Below are 21,184 nucleotides of genomic sequence, written 5' to 3' on the forward strand. Positions count from 1 at the left end.
ACATATATTAATTATACAATCTCCATTATCAAAAACTACAATTCTCATTCGAAACATCACATTGTCTTAAACTCTATTCACAACATTGCAACTCTATTACAAGACATGCAGTTACATTATAATCCATTTTCACATACTAGCCAAACCCTAATATAAATGGTCTTCCAGGCCACCTCTCACACACACACACACACACATAAACCTCCATTCCATTCAACTTACGGTTTGTCAGCTGGGAGCTGTGTGTCCTATTGTGGGAGTAGAGAAAAAAGATCTTCTTTTCCTTGTGTTCTTCTGTGTGGAGTCAACCTTCCACAGGAAGTTGCTCCCAGCATTTGATATGCAAATGCAACCAGTTTTTACATGCTTCATGCTATATGAGGTGGGGATTAGAACTTACTTTTGTTCCCTTCAAGCATGGCTGACTCTGGAGATCATATATTAGAAAATGGAATATCTTTATCATATCCCACAGAGGTGCGCTGGAAAATCTGCTATGATGGGTACTGTAGACCCAACCGAACTTTGTGGTGATTTATCAGCTGTGTATCGCACTGAATTGGATGGACCCCCTGGAGTGTCCCATTGTCATTACTTTAATGATCTATGGAAACAAATCGCATTGTGTTGCTGAGATTTCTAGTCGTCTTTTTTTTTTTTTTTTTAAATGCAGTATGTTTTTCTACTAGAAGATGTCATAGTGCTGGATTTTCTATTTTTATGCTATGTAATGCTCATTAAACAGCTAAATCGAATGAGAATATTTCCTGAAGTAGTCTGTAGGTAATTGTCACAAACACGTTTCCAGCTGCTGTGACTTTGGGCGTTTGCTGTATGAGGTTACACACGATTCCAGCCCGCAGTCTCTCTCTACCTATCACACGGTTTATAGACATATTGAATCACCCCCAAACAGCGCTCACACTCCCCAAACACTTCAGGTTTGCCACCACCTATTGAATACGGGCAATAGGACCCCAATATACTGTCCCACACTGGCACATAAGGGTTCTAACAACCCACAGGCTAACAAGACCCATACCAGTATAACAAATGGTTAACTTTATACCTCCAGACTGTTACACAAATGTAAATGCAAGCACACACTAGGCTTGTTAGTCAAATGTATCAACAAATCACACCGACACTCAAAGTGTTAACTTGGTTGAGCTATATTCTTCTTAACAGGCTAATGGATTCGTTAGAGTATCAAGGATGCCACATATTAAATTATAGATTTAATATACAAAAGTACAGGGCATTCAGATATAAAGAAAAACAACTGATATTACAAGCAAAAGAGTTTATTATAAAAAGGGTTACATTCAGAGTATAACTTACATAAGTTGTAAAATACGTGGCATGGGAAATTGGCTAGGAAGATGGACAGCTTATAAATGTGGATTGATTTCCCCAAAAACTGACAACTTGTTGCAACTGGCCTCAACTTTTTAAAGACACCTTTACACCTTCCCACCTACTGGGTTTTTCAATCACCATTTGCATGTTGTCCGATTTACTACCCAATTCTACTATGTGACCTAACTTTTCTGTGGAGCGTCACACATACCCAATTTTATTATCAATAAATCCCCTATGAATTTGTCCATCTTTTGATACCAAACACGCCTAAATACAGTGCATTTGTAGAGATTACACTCATTTTCTTAAGTTCTGTGGGGTAGAATTCTTAATTTGACATATGAGCTACCCTTCATCATGTTATTGAGGAATAGGTGGTCGATTACTACTTTTATTGATTTTAAGTGGCATATTTTAAAACTGAATTATTTTTGTCTATCACTTATAGCCAAGTCAGAACATGGGCACTTTGAGTTAAACACCATGCTGACTCGTTCCTAAAAGTCTATTCAGGTGTCAAAACTCAATACCAGGCCAGGATATAACTCACAGCAGGGGCTCTTTGAAGCTCTCATAGGTGACACTCCTATCTTCTCACACGGGAATGTACAGAGCCATCAAATACGCATACAACGGATTTTATCTTCACATTTTACACTTTAGTAGTTCAACTTATCAATGAATTCAATATGCCATATTTACACTGTAGTTATAAATCAGGCCTTATACCCCACAATTATGTGATGGGTTAACCCTTATAAATAACTAAGTTATCTATGTTCACAACCGTAATCTTAATCCATGAAAGCAGCCTTTAAAGAGGAGATTTAGAGAGGAGGGAGGACAATGCAGTGACAGGAGGGGAGAAATGACAGGAGAGGAACAAACTTGAAGGAGAGGAGCAAGTAAGAGCGAAGATAAGGGAGAGACAGTGTAGTATAGAGGAGCAGAGAGGGAGAGAGAATAATAAAGGGAAAAGAGTGAGAGAGCTGGGAAACTGCAAATAGAAATGGATCTGTAGTTCAGCACTTAGAGGAGAAGACAGAAGAGAACAGTATAAACTGTGTAGGAAGAGCACAGAAGGGGGAATAAGATAAGGAACAGAGTGGTAAAAAATGAGAGAAATAACTTGGAGGGATTTAAAGATGCCGTTTGGGAGGAAAACTGGAGTAAGAAAAGGGGCACTTAAAGAAACACTGCTTTGACAAAGACGGGCATTTCTCAAATCTCCAAAAAAAAAAAAAAAAAAGGAAACAGATTTTTTAAATAAAAAAAACCAAAACAATAGCAAACAACGCTCAAACTCTCAAATTAAAACCGGTACCAAAGGTCTTAGTCTGGGCAGGTTACAGCTCACCTGGGGGGAAAAAACAGTATGAGGAGAAACCTCGTCCAACACCAGGCTATGCCAGGCTGGGCTCATCACACTACTACAGGGAGACCTGCAGCATGGGGTCCCCTTGTCATAGTGGGATGAAACAACCTGGTCAACAGGAGGCTGAGTTCCTTAGGGAAATTGGGCTTGCAAAAACTATGTTCCCCCCCAGGAAAATCAGCGGTGTGGTGAGCAGCATGGGGGGTTCTTAAAAGGAGAAAATATTTAAATCTGTGGAACTGCTAGTTCCAGCAAGCTAGGGCAGCCATTCCCAGATTTGTATTTGTCCCATTGGATTCATCTTGGATTACTTCAGGACATAAGATGACGAGTCAATATAGAGCAAAACAAAGCAAAATTTCAAGCCTAAGAGTTGGACTTCTATTCAACCGTAAATCAGGCCCTAAATCCACAAAATACTTCAACAGCTAGTAAAGCACAACTCCTGGCCAGGTGTGTTACCTATAGAAGGGTATTTCTAAAGACCTTTAAGTCGATGCACACCTTCAAATGCACTTGACGGACAAGTACTGTAGGTGCATTTGTGCACAAGAACAATTGTGGGTTTGGAAATTTTGAGGTTCATAAATTATAAAGTACAGTGCAGTTGTTGTGGTAACAGCATTGTAGTTAACTTGTTTGGCAAGTTGTTGCGCCTCTGCTCTGGAGTAGGCTCCTGGCTGTGCATTTAAGGTGAAAATGCAAAACCAATGTTGTGCACTCTCTATCGTGCAGTACTTTATACACATACCCAGGGACTGAATGTCGAAAAACCTCGTCCAACACCAGGCTGGGCAAGTTAAACTACTATATGGAGACCCACAGCATGGGGTCCCAGGGGCGCACGGAGGATTTGTCAGGGGGGGGGTTTCCTCCGCCCCCGGAAAAAAAAAAAATCTAGAGACCCGCCGCGCATGCGCGGCAGCGCCGTTTTGGCTGCACTGTAGTATACAGCAGCCATGGCGCTGTCAAAGAAGCGTCCACGGCGGTGCTGTATACAATACAATACCCCCCCTGCGTGCGCCACTGGGTCCCCTTGTCATATTGGGACAAAACCCAGCCTGGTCATCAGGAGATCTATTTGCACCACTGACCACTGACAGCACGTCTGTTTGCACCATTAAATTTTCGGAAGTTAAGTAAAAGTCCACAGCCGGCCAGCTATGGGAGTGTGATCTCCACCAACGCCGGACACTATTGCTATCTGCATTCTTACCATTATCAGATTATCGGATAAATGAGTGACACACCCGCACAGGTGAGAGCTGCTGGTGAGTCTCCACTCGAGAACTTGGCCGGTGCAGCTGACTTTATTCACAGTAACTTCATTACGTTATTAAGACGTATAAGATCCAGATGGTTGATGGTATAAAAACTCCAAATTAGCAGGCACGATCAATTGCTGTTCATTAACCATTCACGTTGCAGTGCCTAATTACAAATTTTCATCTATGCATAGAATCGAATTTTGATCTCAATACTTATAGGGGGAAATTTAATTCCCCAAAGAATAGTGCTGTGCTAAATGTATTACCATTATTACGGTAAATTCATACTTGCCAATTCTCCCGGAATGTCCGGGAGACTCCCGCATTTTGCGTGAGTCTCACAGACTCCCGGGAGAGTGTGGCAATCTCCCGCAACTGCCCACTTCCTAGTTAAGTGGGCAGAATTTGGTCCAAAACGCTGCGATTCTCCCTGCTGTAAAATGACGCATTTGTTCAGCACTGTGATGAGCAGCATCAGGGCTCTTAAAATGAGAAAATACTTCGAGTGTGTGGAACTACTAGTCCCAGTAAGCTGTGGCAGCCATTCCCAAATTTTGATTTTTCCCATTGCACAGGATGTGTAGGTTGGGAGATTATGCAGAGATGGATCATTTATGTTCATAGTAAGACCGATATAGCAACCAATTGGAAGGAGTCAGACAGCACAGGATAGAGTCCAACCCGCTTATTCATATAGCAAGAATTAAAATCATAACAGGTAGTCAGCCAGGCAAGGGTCAGTATGAAGAATTAAAATGAAAAACAAACAGCACACAAACACAATGGATATCAGACAAAACTGATACAGTAATAACACATAACTGAGGAAAGGAAAGGGCCTCATCCACATCACAACAGGACAACAGAGTTATGGTCTCAGTGTGCTCTTGGGTCTATAGTGGCTGATTTTCACTTTATGACTGTGCTTCGGTACTCAGATGCTCCAGATGTCACTGAACTATTGAACTACAGCAGGGTAAGCTGAGGGTGATAGGACCAGAACAGAGGTATAAGGAAAGGTAGTAACAAAAATAGGACTAGAACTTTTTCTCTTCTGCTCCTGCCGCCCTCAATTTGCCCTAATATAGGTTCAAGCTCTCTCTGCTATCCAAGTCCTAGGGGCATTTGTGTGCCTGGCAGCCCCACAAATGACATGGGCAACATACACATTGGTGGAGAGGATGACAACATGTACAGTGACAACAGGGGGAGAAGTGGACAAGATAGACTGGCAACAGGGGGGGAAGGATGAGGACAAGATGGACATTGGCAATGGGGCAGGGTGGGGAGAAGAAGACTAGATGGACAGTGGCAACAGACAAATTCTAGACATAGCACCCTGGTTGGTGTCGATCTCAAGGCCATTCTACCACTTTTAAATTACCTTGCCACCACTTCGACCACTGGCCACAGTTATAAGATATATAATGTCTCTGTTAGCAATGTTCAATAAAATTTATTTTGGAATATAATAAGTACATTAAAGGAGTTTATTTAATATATAATCAGTATATGTTATAAATAAAAGTATTATAAATAAGACAGATAACACCACCACAGTAAAAATCGACATACAACAAAAAGTAAATATTCTGCAGTTAGAATTGTATATGAAAACTTAAAATGAGAAAAGCCTAGAGAGATATATCGCTCAACTTGTGCAACAGTTTCTCAAATATCTTCTATTTTCTTTGCTGAGAATGTACTGCACATTCGGAGGAAGAAATCCATTAAAGATGGTTCTCAGAGTCATGTGATAAGCTCCCATATTTTGGAATATGATCCAATCCCCCATTTCCAGCTCTGGTAGATCAATTTCTTCAAAGAGTATATCCTTTTCTGTGCAGCTGGGTCCCCACAGTTTACTGGGGAAACGTTCTGCTGAAGGGAGGATGTCCTGCAGGGAGAGAGTTATAAACCGGTTATATTTATTAGATTGGCTTATTAGCTTAGTTGGGAACTTCTCTCTAGGCAGCAAGTTACGCAGATTGGTAAATCCAATAGTGACAGGTTTGAATCACATTCAAAGCAGGTGGTTCTCCTAATCAGACGGCTTGCCCACTGCCATATAATAATTTAATCAATAATTTGTTTGAATAAATCTACACACCGAAGACTTGAAGCAATAACCCTTTTATGCACATCAGAGCCCCATTGCTGTTAGGGGCTCAGGGTAGTGATGGATTTCAAAAAAGATTCACAATTAGGACCTAAAGGATCCATAAAAAAATCCCATAAAATCTTTCAAACCCCCCTCCTCCCCCAGTCACAATAAATCATACCTTCCGATTTTGTAGACCTAGCTTCTGGGGGATACAGAGGAAAGGTCTACAATGTCAGGGCAACTTAATATACGCATGTACAGCCGACCAACAGACGCACAGTGGTGTGTATAGTTTTATTGCGCATCTATGGGTGGGGTGTGATGATACGACACAGGTTTTCATTGCTGTGTGATGACGCATTTCACATCATGATACAGCAGTGAGTGGGTAGTTATACAGAGCCAGATCTAGAGCTATTTTATATCAGTTTGGGAGAGAATGGGGGCCACAACAACATTTCTTTCCTTAATCTTCCTGATCATCAACATTTATTTATATGGAGCCAGCAGATTCCGTAGTGCTTTACAATTGGGAACAAACAGTAATAAAACAATGTTGGGTAATACATACATACAGAGAGGTGAGAGGGCCCTACTCGCAAGCTTACAATGCAAACCCTGCTTATGGTGTTTTCCACCAACCATGACAGCTGACCTGTGTTTCTTACATGTTGAATTGTTAGATTACATAAAGTCAACCTTGATAACATTAAGGCCCGTTTAACAGATAGGCAAACTGGGCACATGCCTACATAAGACCTATTCACTGGGCAGCAAAAAATACATTTACTCATTTTCAGCAACTTGGTCTTCAAGTTATTTTCCCCTCTTTTATCTAGTTAAAAATATATAAAAAAACTTTTTTAGATATATAGACTGATGCAGAATGTGGGACATGTTCACTTATGGGCAGCATCAATTGTATATATGGTCCTACACCATATTCATAGAAATATCACAAGCACATAGTAATTATAACTGTACTCATCCTATCCTATCCTACAACAGTTAATTCCAGGTGTTTATAAGAATAATATAAGCACAGGAATAATGTTTGGCACTAGGATTTCTAATGACCTGCATGAACAGAAGGTCTAGCTCATTACTGGTCTAACAGCCGGGATGTTCCCAGTTAGTTACTTGAACTGACCCTGTAGTTAGTGTAGAAGATCGGACAATCTCATATTCTAGAAGATGGCTGGACCACTGTGTGGTCACCATGTAGCGTCCCCCAGATATTTTACATTATGATCGCCCCAATCAGGGGGGGGGGGGGGGGGAAGAGAAAAAGACATTCCTGGATTCCTGTCTGCACTGTGACCAGAGCAGAGAGGAAGGTACAACCCTCAGTTAAGGACACAAAAAATAATATTTAAATGGTTTAAAAACATGGTACTATAGTGACATTGTTATAATCTGTTTCATTTTAAAATGTCATAGTCGACATTTTGCACAATTATAATACTCCTTTGTGTGTGTGCTGTTCTCGTTTCTTCCTGCATTGATCAGGCATAAATCTGATCACTTACCTTTTCCACTGTTGGTTTTAGGCTCTTATCTTCTCTGCATATGTTATTGTATAAAAATGACCCAAACAGCCCATCATTTAGATAATAGGAGAGTTTTCTTTTGTCCTTCCCATCAGCTCCTATAAGATGAAGAGCATTAGTTGCGGTTACATATTACATGGGATCACACATTGTGTAATTGAAGGACATTAGAGGTGTCTGAGTAGTTTCATGACCAAATAATAGCACAACTATGCAGAACTCAGCTCTTATACCACGTTCACACTGTCGCCCCGGCGATATCCCGGGTTTTGAACCAGAAATATTGCCGTGTCACAGAGCATCCCAGATCAGAACCTGTTCACACTGCAACTTGGACCCAGGAAACTCCCGGGTCCATGCCGCTCATACTGAAGCCGGGTTTGCTCTGACAATAAGTGTGAGTCATCACAAGAGGAGCTTTGATTGGCTGACAAAGATCCCTAATCCCCCCAATCAGCTCCTTTCTGTGAGATCTGGGTTGACAAACCCGGATCGCACCATTCACACTGGCGGCTACCTGGGATGGACCCGGGAATAACCCTGCAATAGTCCCAGGTCTAATCCCCGGTTCATCAGACCCGAGTAGATGCAGGGATCTCCATTCACACTGAGCCACGAACAGAGTTGTCGAGTCTCGCCCTGCAATATCCCAGGTTTTTAGGTCAGTGTGAACGTGGTATTATTCAGGGAATCAAACTGTGGGGTAATTATCCCTCTATTTCAAAGTATCGGGGGCATTATACCATGATCCATGCCAAACTTTATTTTTCAACTGTTATTAAAGTATGTTCTGGAATACTTAAAATTTTGTTTAATTGTGTTATTTTGTTTTAATGAGAGAATGGAAAACTGCTAGATGGAATCGAATCACGAGACACAGTAATTTAATTTGGTGACCGACTGCTTGGCGTGGGGTTGGGTGTAATGTGGGCAGTGTAATCTCTAGGTGACACAATGAGCTGGAGGAAGAAACACAAATGCCATAGTTCTTGTATAAAATCAATGAATGAATACGTTTTAAGTAAATTGTTATCTTTTCACACAAAGCAGGCAAAAGTGTAAAGATTGTGGCAGTACATACTAATGGGGACTCCTTGCTGAGTAAATGTACTCATTGGTGGAGAATGGGGGGAGTGGGGGTAAATGTATTCATTGGAGAAGGGGGGGATGAGAATAAATATAGTCACTGGAGAATGGTGGGGGAGGTAAATGTGCTCATTGGAGGATAGGGAAGTAAATGTGGTCATTGGTGAATGGGGGTTCGGGGTTAATTAACTCATTGGAGAATGGTGGGAAAATATATATATAGGCAATCTGGTCACAGTGCCTATGTAAGACCTATTCAGCAAAAAATTTTAAGTAAATAAATAATGTTACATTTACTAGTTTTCAGCATCTTGGTCTTCACGAACCACCTGTGTTATCTAGTTAAAATTAATTTATAGTTAAAGGGACTAAGGAGGTGTTGAGAATGTTGGACATATTTGCTTATGGACAGCGACAAGTGTACACATGACCCTGCATGACATACATAAAATTGATCTATAAATACCATAATAAGCATAATAGACTGCTCATCCTATCCCACAACAGTGGGGAATATGGAGTTGAACATCAATCGAAAACTTCCAAATATACAATCCTAAATTACTTTGCTTTTTGTCCCTTGTGTGGGATGTGTTCTCCATGTTCTGATCAATAATATAATTATGGCTGGTACTTTTTTATTTGTAAGTTACATTGTTTTTTTTAGAATTTCAATATATGTGTATGAGCAATAAAATTAAAATTACAAAACTACAGGTGGAATTGTTAACATTCTTCTTAAAATCACACCAGCATGATATTCATATTGGGATGGTAAAAAAAAAGTTAAAAAAATAAAAGGGTTATTGATACCAATTTGTATTTTTAATGGAAATTATAAAATGTGTTATTGTAAAATCAAGAGATCCACATCTATATAATTATGGTGAAAGAAGCCCTTAGTGAACTTTTAAAAAAATGTTCATAAATTGTTTTCTGAATTAATTGCAAACACATTTCTTAATTTACTTTCATGTTGGAAGTGCATTAATTTGTAATTTTTTATTAAATCAAAAATTGTTAAAACCTACATTAAAAACCCACTCATAATTACTATGTGAGTTCAACATTAAAGGGATTTTCTACTTTTTAGCCTTGCCTTTTTAACACTTGTCACCCCTAAGGACCTCTTGGTGTCAAAGTCTGGTCCATTGCTATATAGAAGAGTTGGCTTTATTACATGATTGTGTCAAACTCCCAAACAGGAGCCGATGGTTACTTCTGGTAGTGTAGATTTCATAGATCATTATGTAGGCTTTCCACAGAGGATATGAGTAACTGTTAGTACCAGAAATGGTAGTAGTTCCATGGAAATCATTAAACTCAAGCAAAGAGTAGACAAATCCCATCAAAGTGAGTTTCAGGTGAATGGTGAAAGTATAACTTGAGTGAATGCCCCCTATATATACACACACACACAGTAATTATACTTACTGACCTTTCCCATAATCCTCTTTCTTTGTGATTATATTGGTGGCAAGAGTAAAAGCAGAGCACACATAATATCTCCCGGGCTCTGCAATGATTTCTACATCCTCCTTACTGGGGAAGTACTGATCCAATGATTCAACAATCACAGCAGTAAACTGGGAATAGAAAAGGAAATATGATCTCAACCATGAGCTTCTGAGCTGGGAACATATGTTATACCTATATACACTACATGGCCAAAGGTTTGTCGACATCAGAACATCACATCCATATGTGCTTGTTGAACATATCATTTCAAAACCATTCCATTCCTCCCTTAGCTGCTATAACAGCCTCTAATCTTTTGAAAGCCTTTCAACTAGATCTTGGAACTTGGCTGCAGAGGTTTGCACCCATTCAGCCACTAGATGTTGGCCACTGATTTTGGGTGATAAGGCTTGGCTCACTGCAAGCTTTGCAAATAATTCTAAAGTTGTTCAACGGGGTTGAAGTTTGGGCTCTGTGCAGCCCGGTCAAGTTCTTCCACACTAAACTTGTGAACCTACTTTTTGATGGACCTCACTTTGTGGATGGGGGCATGGTCATGCTAAGACAGGAAAGTGCCTTCTACTTACTGTTAACACAAAGTTAGAAGCATATAATTCGCTAGAATGTCACTGCAAATGTATCTTCACTGGCACTAAGGGGCCGAGGCCAAATCATGAAAATCAGCACCAGACCATTATTCCTCCTCCACCAAACATTACAGTTGGCAGAAGGCATTAGTGCAGGAAGTGTTTGCCTGCAATCTGCCAAACCAATGTTCATCTGTCTTCCAGATGGTGAAATGTGATTCATCACTCCAGATAACCCATTACCAATGCCCTCGAGTCCAATGCTGTGTGATTTGCTGCACTCCAGGTGACTTTTGGCATAGCACATGGTGATCTGAGGATTGTGTGCAGCCCATATAAATGGAATCCATGAAGCTCCCAATGAACTAATGTACTAATTGTGTTCAGTCTTTTAATGTTTAAAGTGGTACTTTCATCCTAACCCTACTTCTTAAATATTGGTTGATATACAGAAATATATTTTGATAGTAAAGCTAAGAAAAGCTTTAGCAGACCACGCCGTCAATAATAAATGTCCATGGCCTTATCCGTGTGGAGTTTGTATGTACTCCCAGTGTTTGCTTTGGTTTCCTCTGGGTGCTCTGGTTTCCTCCCACATTCCAAAAACATACTAGTAGGTTAATTGGCAGCTATCAAATTGACCCTATTCTCTCTCTGTCTGTGTGTGTATGTTAGGGAATTTAGACTGTAAGCTCCAATGGGGCAGGGACTGATGTGAGTGAGTTCTCTGTACAGCACTGCGGAATTAGTAGCGCTATATAATAGCTGATGATGTTCATGATTCGTAGGTGCCTGTAGTCTAGAATAGGGGATGAAGGAATTCTTGACAAAAGTGCCACAAGTCAGATATATTTATTGATTTTGTACATTTAAAATTAGTATAGAATATTGCTTTTATTTTGTCACTTTGTAGGAAATAAGTTGAAGAAAATCTACAAATTTTCAAGGAAAATTATGTAGAGGGTTTTGGTCTACCAGCGCTGGTAGAAACGGTGCTATTGTGGGGTGATGGTAACGGTAAAGGAAGGAAGTTCTGGGTCCCATTTCTTTGTAGTACTTGAGGTTTCTGTGTCACAGGTTGTGGCCTTCTCATTTACTCAGATTACTACAACCTGCGCTACGGAAACCTCAAAATTATGTTTAAACCAACCTTAAAAATTTTAAATTAACAATTATTAAAATGAAAGAAAATGCCTATCTGTCTGAGGAGCAAGGCTGGGTACACACTACAGGGTTTTCAGCCAATTATCGGGCCAATCACATGTTGAAAGATTATCATTCCAAACCACATTATATTGTTTCATTTTGATTTTTAAACCAAACTAAGTATCTAATTCAGTGATGGAATGATCTCGTTCCAATTCTGCAATTTGTATGTACTCTTGACCAATGATGTCCACAGATCTCCACTGGATGTGCAGAGTGACAATCATTTCAGCCGATGGTTATGACAGATGAAGAGCACAGATCTGAAGGCAAGTCTTGTAAACCATATATAGAGTGTACTATATGTACGATATGTGTATCGCCATGCTGATGGGTAATTTTTTTTTTCAGTTGTTGATAAAACACAATGGGAGAGCTTTTCTGTAATGTGCACCCAGCCTAAGAACCGTTTTGGACCAATTGAGTATAGATCAGTGCAGACCTTAAAAATGCACAAATGTGTTTTCTAAAGATTCCACAAAAAACAAGTAACTGTACATCTTCAAATAAATAAGCCTTATTGTTCTCTTTTCATATCTACCAATTTACATTGATCAATATCTTTTAATCTTACCTCCTCAAATCTGGGTCGGAAATCAGGATTACCAGGAAACCCACCTCCAATATCCAAGACTTTCATCTTGTGCCCCAATGCGTTTCCAATGTCAAACAGACGTCTGGCATCCCCAATACACTGATGAAAACTCTGGGGGTTACTGGAGCCAGAACCAATATGGAAACTGCAGAAAGATGAATATACAACTGAAGGTAGTGAGACACGCACTTTTCTTTCATTGCCTAAATAGCTCTGGACCAATTAGTATTATCCTTTATATATAGGACACCACAAATGGTCCGCAGAGTTGTGCAGAGGGCAAACTACAAAACAGTACATGGTATTATAGGACAATACAGTAAACAAATAACAATACAAATCTCAACACAGCTAATAAAAGCCTAAATGGGCAATGTGGTGCAAGGTGTCTATTCAATGAAACCTGTGCCCATGAGCATATCGGAGCTACGGATAGAGGCTCCAGTGGAGGAGTGGGTTCAAGGGCAGAGACCCCATGGAGCAAGTGCAAAATGTACCTGGTGCGCAGAAGTGATAGGTAATGAAAAGAGGAGGAACAGGAGAGAAGAGCTCCCTGCCCATGAGAGCTTACAATCTAAAGCTAAATTGTTAACTTAGCAGAAATTATCTTTTAGCTATGTGCAACATAGAAACCTTTACACCTTGTTTACACATGTAAGTATAAAAAATATGTACACCACTTTGTAGCTCAATTAAGGTATGAGGAAAATGATGGGTGATGTAGGCCTTTCTGTAAATTAGGTGCAGCTCGTTAGAAGCCTTGGGCATGTGATTTGTCACCATTTATAAATGAATATTTGAAATATGTCCTTTTAGATCAACAATTTGTTTCTATAGAGAGCCATATACTGTATATTGGTAGAATAGGCAAGGGGGAAGCTCCAAAAAATTGATATTTACTCTTCTAATCTAAAGAGTTTGAATAGCCATAGAGGATTTTAGCTGGACAGTCCCGAACTCCCATGGTAAAACGGGGTGGGGCCAGATCATTTTGAAAGTGTCAAAAAATCATGGGCGGGGCATGAGCAGATGGACATGATCTTGTCCTGATCTTTGATATACAATTGCTGGGAGGTTTAATAGGGACCTATTAATATTAATTTCCCAAAAAGAAAATTACACCAGTTGGGTAATGTTAACTCTTACTATTTGTTAAATTGTGCTAATTGATGAAACGCAAATGTTCACATGGGGAAGGCTTTATATAATGTAATATATTTCTGTAGTGATATTCATTTTACACAGCGCTGTACAGAGAATATGTGCTCATTAACATCACTCTTTGCCCGATTATAAGCTTATTGAAGATGATTATGAAGAACACAGGAAATAAATCTATTGTGAATAGTTGAATATTTTCACATTTTACGTAAGGTAAATCTACGTTTGAAATGTTTGTTGGAAATGAAAGCGTGACACATTAACATTTTCAAAGGGCAGGGACTGCAGATGCCTTTCATTTTATGGAACAGAGATATCCTTATTTAAAACATCTATGGAGAACAGTTATATAACATTGCTAGATGCTGCCTACATGTTAGCCAGACTATAATCACCATTTATTTATATAGCGCCACTAATTCCGCAGCGCTGTACAGAGAACTCAGCTATTATAAATATATGAAGAAACAAGAGAAAAATATACAGGAAAAAAACAGAAAAATTATTGGACAGATAAATAAGATCTACAGAAGGAACACATACCCCAACTCCCTGTAAAATCAGGAGGTAAACATAGGGAAGAGAAATCCATTAGAGAATAAATACAGGGAAGAATATATGAAGCCAAGCAGAATTTCAATTCTGAATTTTCAATTGATCGAAATAATAATCAAAACGATAATAAATTACAAGAGGTCAGTAATTATGGAAAAAGAAAATATCTATATGATCGGAAAAATTTACTCCTGTGAAAGACAGGAGAGATGGGTAAAGAAATTGGGATCAGCAGAAACTTTTTTTTTAGGAAAATCCGATTAATGAACAAACATAAAAGAAAGAGGAGAAAAATATTAAGGTCTAGGTAAAAAAGATAAGGAATCCCAAAAAGAAAAGGGTAGAATCGGTAAAATGTCAGGAACTATCCAAAGAAGGAGTTAAAACTTATAACCTGAATAATCATCAGTTATCTAAAGAAGAGGAAAATATATCGCAAAGAGGTCTTAAATTTGCACCTTCCAGTAAACCCGACAGTTTTAATATATTTGTGGATCTCCAAAACTTTGTGAGAAAAATAGCTCTAAAAAAGATCTTTGAAAGAAATGTTAAAGATACATCATTGTAAAAAGAAATGAGTGTATTTAAATCCAAATCAACCTTTTTTCCCACGTTTTGCAAGGGCCTAAAAGCAGATCCATCTTTACAGATATCTGAGAAACTCCATATTTGGTTAGATCAATACATGAAGAAAGGAGTTATATTGAAGGAAATTAAAGACTACATAATTGTCCCTAATCCATCTATTCCGGTCTTTTATACTCTCCCCAAAATCCATAAAGATGCTTTACATCCACCAGGCAGACCTATTGTGGCCGGAACGGAATCTATTACCTCTAATTTATCTCAATATATAGATTATCACCTCCAGATGTTTATGAAGTCCATTCCATATTTGAGAGATACAATGGATTTATTAAATAAATTAAAGCATATAACATGGCAGGAAGGCTATACGTTGGTGACAGCTGACGTCAGCTCTCTTTATACGGTCATTAATCAAGGTATAGAAGCTGTTTAACATTATTTAAATCAATCTGAAATGGAGGGAGGACAAAAAGACTTGATCCTGGAAGGAATATTATTTATATTAACCAATAACTTTTTTTTGGTATTTCGGTGATTTTTATTTACAATTAAGAGGAACAGCCATGGGAACCAGATTTGCCCCCCTGTTTCCTCCCACTACCCCATGTCCATGGGGTAGTGGGAGGAAAATAACATCAGGAATAACCCCATGGTGGGGGCGAGTCTGGTTTCCTGGTATCGCTTTATAGACAATATCTTTTTCATTTGGCGAAGAGATCAATCCTCTTTAATGGATTTTTCTAATCAATTAAATAGTAATTCCTACAATATTCATCTAACTTTTGATATTAGAAAATGAGAAATACATTTTTTGGATCTACACACACACACACACTATATATATATATATATATATATATATATATATATATATATATATATATATATATATATATATATATATATATATATATATATATAAAGAATTATTTACAGAAAACTTTAATAAACCAGCCGATTCCAACTCATTTATCCCTATGAATAACAACCACTATGAAAAGTGGCTTGAAAATATCCCTATTGGACAGTTCCAGAGGATGAGGCATAATTGCACACAAGTTGAAGTTTATAAACAACAAGCCCAAAACCTTCAAAAACAATTTATTGAAAAAGGATATGAAAATAACCAGTTAGAATATGCTATTAGAAAAAGTTCAGAATATGGAAAGGGAGAGCCTTCTTTTGCCAAAACTGAATAAAAATAGTTTGATTGACCGTTCAGAAAAATAATTAGGTATACCATTTATTACCAAATATAACTCCAATTATAGAAGTGTGGAACAAATAGTAAGAAAACATTGGTCTATTCTAAGAAAGGATTTAGAATTGGAAGAGGTGATACCAGAACGTCCACGCTTTATATACAGAAAAGCATCAACATTAAAAGACATTTTGGTGAAAAGTGCAATCTCCAAACCACAAAAGGCATTAAATAAATCCAAGGGTTTTTAGGGACTTTCTCTGAAGAAATCACCAGGCAGGTGATGAAACGCGTTAAATGACTGGGATACCTCACTGCGGTTCGTGTATTGCATGTAAAAATGTGAAATCCAAAACCACTAAATGGGTGGAAATTAAATCCAATACAACAGGTTTAGTATATAAGATCGAGGATTTCATTACATGCAATACTAAAAATTGCATTTATTTGGTTGAATGTGAGTGTGGTAAACAGTATATTGGAAGAACGGGATGTAAGCAAAGAAACTTTGGGCAGAACATGTCAGAAACATCAAGAAAGGATATGAGTTACATTATCTATCTTTACATTGTAAAAGTGAACATACATGCAATATTTCATTTATAAGATATTTTAGTGGTATAAAAAAAGTTTGGGGAGATTGGAGAAAGAAAGAATCAAAAATGGAACCAGCTAAAACAGAAATGAATCTGATCTATTCCATGGGGATATTAGCACCCAGTGGTCTAAATTCAGATTTCGATATCAAGTGGTTTTTATAACCCTTTTATTGTTGATTGCAGTAATCCATTGTAGTGCATTGAAGACATAAGGATTGTTGGACAATATCTCTAGGTTCCGCATTTTTGTCCTGTTTGGGATTTTATTCTTTCCCATTATTATATCCATTTGTAAAACAAATACCCCCGTGAAAGAAGGGGAGTGTGTTACATACTTACTGTGTTATTGCTCTTGTCAATGTATATGAAAATTGCCAATGTGTAATAATGGAAGGCTGTATGTAGTTGTCACAGTTTTGCTGAGCTTCTATAAGAATGTGTCTGTCTGTATTTTAGATTATATTAAAAGGGTTAGTTTTAACTTTCTGGACTGCCACAAATAAATGTTTATTAGACCTTCACACTTCTTTATGATAAGCTCAAGCCCGTACGGGTTACCGTGTCAACTATATGGTAATATGGAACCATGTGATTGGATAGGAGTGATTTAAAGACCGTCTTGTGGATTGTCACTGCATTGCCTTGATAAAGATTTCCTTAATTGAAACGCGTCAGTAGGAGGCGGTGACAGAGAGGAAATACACACGCTGAGCTGTTTGGACTCTTTCCCAAGTAATCAAGTCTGTGGTGTTACCAACCGGCTACCCGATCTGTGGACAGGGATTAAAGATTTTGCTACACGCTTAATTCCATTTTTTAGTGCCAGATCTACTCACTATATTTTATATCACTCACATCAGTCCTTGCCCCATAGGGCTTACAGTCTAAATTCCCTAACACACACACACACACACAAGGATCAATTTGTTAGCAGCCAATTAACCTACCAGTATGTTTTTGGAGTGTGAGAGGAAACGGGAGCACCTGGAGGAAACCCACGCAAACACAGGGAGAACATACAAACTCCTCACAGATAAGGCCTTGGTTGGGAATTGAACTCATGACCCCAGTGCTATAAGGCAGAAGTGCTAACCACTTAGCCACCGTGGGTTACCAGAGGACTATAAAAAACTTGGGGCAGCAAAAAGGTGAGCTAAATCTCCTGATTTCCACTAAAGCAGAGAACTCTCTAGCATTTAAACCAAACCTTCTATGAATAAGGTGACTAAGCAGACAGGTTACAATCTTCCAGGCTGAGGTCAATATTATCCCAGAGCAATGTCCTTCGTATTAAATCCCTTTCTGGTAAAGTTACACATGACCCTAATTACATTACAGAGTTCAGACAAATTCACAGTAGTCTCTATAACATCTCACAAAAGATGGACCACTCCCCTTCTTCGGAGTCATCTCGAGACTTCCTCTCCTAGTGTAATTTACCCAGACTCTTTCCTAGTACATGCGAGGTGCTGGATGCGGACTTGCCCACTCAAGAAATCTCTGATGTTATTAAAAACTGAAAATCTAATAAATCGCCAGGCCCTGATTGCTTCACAGCCACATATTTTAAAACATTTAACTCGCTGCTCTCTCCTTATCTTGCTGATGTGTTCAACAGTGTTTGTTCCTTTTCAAAAGAGGCTCTCGAAGCTCGGAGCAATTTTATTCCGAAAGAGGGCAAAGACTATGCACATTACAGACCTATTTCACTCTTGAACATGGACTACAAGATCTATGTGAAGATACTTGCGGAACGCCTTAACATAGTGCTGCCCCAATTGAACCGCGATGACCAAGGAGGCTTTATACTGAGTAGACAAGCCTGAATAACACCGGACAAATTAGCCCTGTTCACTGTATTAACTATAATAAGTCCCCAACCCTGGTGCTTTCTCTGGACGCAGAGAAAACATTTGATTGCATCAGTTGGCTGTTTATGAAAGAAACCTTCAAGAGATTTGTATTTGGTGGCAGCTTTCTTCTGAGGATTTAGGTCAGGGTGTCACACACCGGTCCCATAGTTAGGTGCTGGCGTCGTGACTTGCCCTTTAAGAACTATGTTGGTGCTTGCTTTCGCTTCAGAGTCTCTACCAGTCCACAGGTGTTTGTTACATTGATTGGGACCTCCTTCTGAAGCCTATTGGTTCTAGAGGACTATTTCAAGCTCCGGTAATCATGGACTCATTGCCTGATCTTCGTGTTACTCACACTGCCGTGGGTTCTTGCTGCATATCTGATCGTTTGTCTATCTTCTGGATACTATCGGTTGCCGAAGTTACCTGTCATCATTGATCTCCATCGGCTCCGCTGTATGCCAGTTCGTGGTTCATCTACAAGCTGAAGTTACGTGTTGTTGTTCATCTGCACACTGAACTATTCGTGAGTTGTCTGCTACACCTGTGCTCATGTTGATTGGCTCAAGTACTATTCTACTCGGCTGTCTATGATGCAGTATTCTATGTTGTACTACAATCAAGTTCTCTTGTCATCTATGATTCTATGTCTGGCACGGCATTTTTTACTGAATTGTCAAACTAATTAAGTTGGATCTGCTCAGATGGCAAAAATGAATTACCTTCTGGTTGGGCAGGATTGTCTTTCTTAAGATGAATGTCCTGCCTCGCCTGATGTATCTCTTCCAGACACTCCAGTGAAGGTACCTAGGTCTACTCTAATTCAATTACACTGCTGGTTCTCCGAATTTGTGTAGAAAAAACCCCCATGCGCACCAGTTTGTCTACTCTGCGCAGAGCTACCTTTAATGGAGGCAGGGGCTTTCCAAATGTTTGCCTTTATTACCTTGCTACTCACCAGAGCCAGGCTGTAGCATTGTTTGCATGTGGCCGTGGTCTGAGATGAATAGCTCTGGACACCTTCTTCTGTAAATTGCCCTTTTTGTGTTATGGCTGATGGTAGGCCTTCTTTTGGTGAGATTGCATCCAGTTACCCTTTTACCTGTCAAATCTGGGATCACAGTAAATTTCATCTTGAGACCATTTCAGTCCCTTCTGGGACAACCCTGATTTCTCTTCATGGTAATGTCTCTCTCGCTTTCTACCCTGGCAGGAGAGAAGTATCAGGTTAGTTGGAGTGTCTTAGTTTTGTCCAATGCAATCCGCGGGTAACCTTATAGGATAAATTTAATTTCTCGACCATCAGTCCATGTGCATACCTGCAGGTGAAGTACTTTGTCATTTCCCTTTCTAAGCCCAATATTGTGAGATCTCTAAATCCACTCGAGTCTCTCTGCATTCACAACCTTCTTCAGAAGTGCATTATCTCAATCTTTTATAATCTCCTCATCTCCTCTAAACAGACTTCTGTACCCCTGTACATGAGCATAAATGAGAAGTTGATTTCGGTAGACCACCAGAGGAGGACACCTGGTCCACAGTGAGAGAAAGGGTCTCCAAAATCTCTATTTCTTCTCTGGTAAAGGAGAATGCCTATAAAATATACTTTAGGTGATATCTGATCTGATTCATACCTGATTGAAAAGGATCTATAGTATGGCCTCTGAGCAATTTTGGAGGGGATGTGTTGGGGTGGAGTCTTTTCTTCATATTTGATGGTCTTGCCCAAAGATTGCTCTGTTTGGGGTGATATCAGTAATGTTCCAATTTCTAAATGTCCATGGTCTTTTCTCCTCGGTGCCCCCCTGGAGGTACTTTATAAATATTCAGAGATACTCTCTGTGCAGATCCTTAAAGCAGCCAGATGCTCGTTGGCAAAACACTGGAAAAATCCTGATTCCTCCCCCCAGACGGCAACTTTATTTGAATAACAAGGCCCACAAATTTTCCCAAATCTGGTGTGACTGGTTTATTTATAATAAACTAATAAAACCCCCCAATGATCCTTCTCTGGACATTTTGGACCATTTCTATTAACAATAGCCATTATTATGGTTTGATTAACTGTGTTAAATCATTCTTGTTTCCTTATGGGTGCCCTGTGGCTGCTGGGGGTCTCACCTCTGGGCTCAGTTTTTCTTTCCCCCATTCCCTCCCCCCCTCCCAAATAAAATGATCAAGCTTTTGCATATTTAATTTGAGATTGTATTATATATACTTCACATTTGCCCTGGGCAATTATCTGAACACAAATTTTGTTTTATTTCCTTTGCATTGTATACTCGATTTATGATTTGTTTAATGTATTCAACTTGTCTGTTATTGTGTTTTTGTGCATGATTTCATTGAAAATATAAATATATTTCCTTAAAAAAAAAAAGAAGAACCAAAAAATTGTATTAACAAGCAGTGAAAAGTACATCATACAAATGTCAAGAGGAGCATTAAAAACTACTAACAGTAAGCTATGCCAAGTACAGGAAAAGAACACCCAGTGTAGCTTGAAATCAATATTCCCTGTACACAGTACAATTAATTGTTTTCAGCGACCAATTAATCTACAAGTGCCATTCGGTCAGACCTCAGCACTGTCAGACAGCAGTGTTAACCACTGTGCCATCCAATACATAGTTTTC

At 39.0% G+C, this 21,184-nt stretch overlaps 1 protein-coding gene across 1 annotated transcript in view; it reads right to left on the reverse strand.

Annotated features, from left to right (window-relative positions):
• Window positions 1-5,551: 5,551 nt before the first annotated feature.
• Window positions 5,552-21,184, reverse strand: part of LOC142140742 (ornithine decarboxylase-like) — a 41,355-nt gene continuing 25,722 nt past the window's right edge. Inside the window, exons 6-9 of the mRNA XM_075198583.1 lie at window positions 12,571-12,736; window positions 10,184-10,331; window positions 7,639-7,757; window positions 5,552-5,902 (exon numbers count right to left, since the gene is read on the reverse strand). Of these exons, the coding sequence (XP_075054684.1) occupies window positions 5,657-5,902; window positions 7,639-7,757; window positions 10,184-10,331; window positions 12,571-12,736 (679 nt within the window). The 3' untranslated portion in view covers window positions 5,552-5,656. The remainder of the gene's footprint in view (window positions 5,903-7,638; window positions 7,758-10,183; window positions 10,332-12,570; window positions 12,737-21,184) is intronic.

Source organism: Mixophyes fleayi, chromosome 2, assembly GCF_038048845.1.
Source record: "Mixophyes fleayi isolate aMixFle1 chromosome 2, aMixFle1.hap1, whole genome shotgun sequence".
Lineage (NCBI taxonomy): Eukaryota > Metazoa > Chordata > Amphibia > Anura > Limnodynastidae > Mixophyes > Mixophyes fleayi.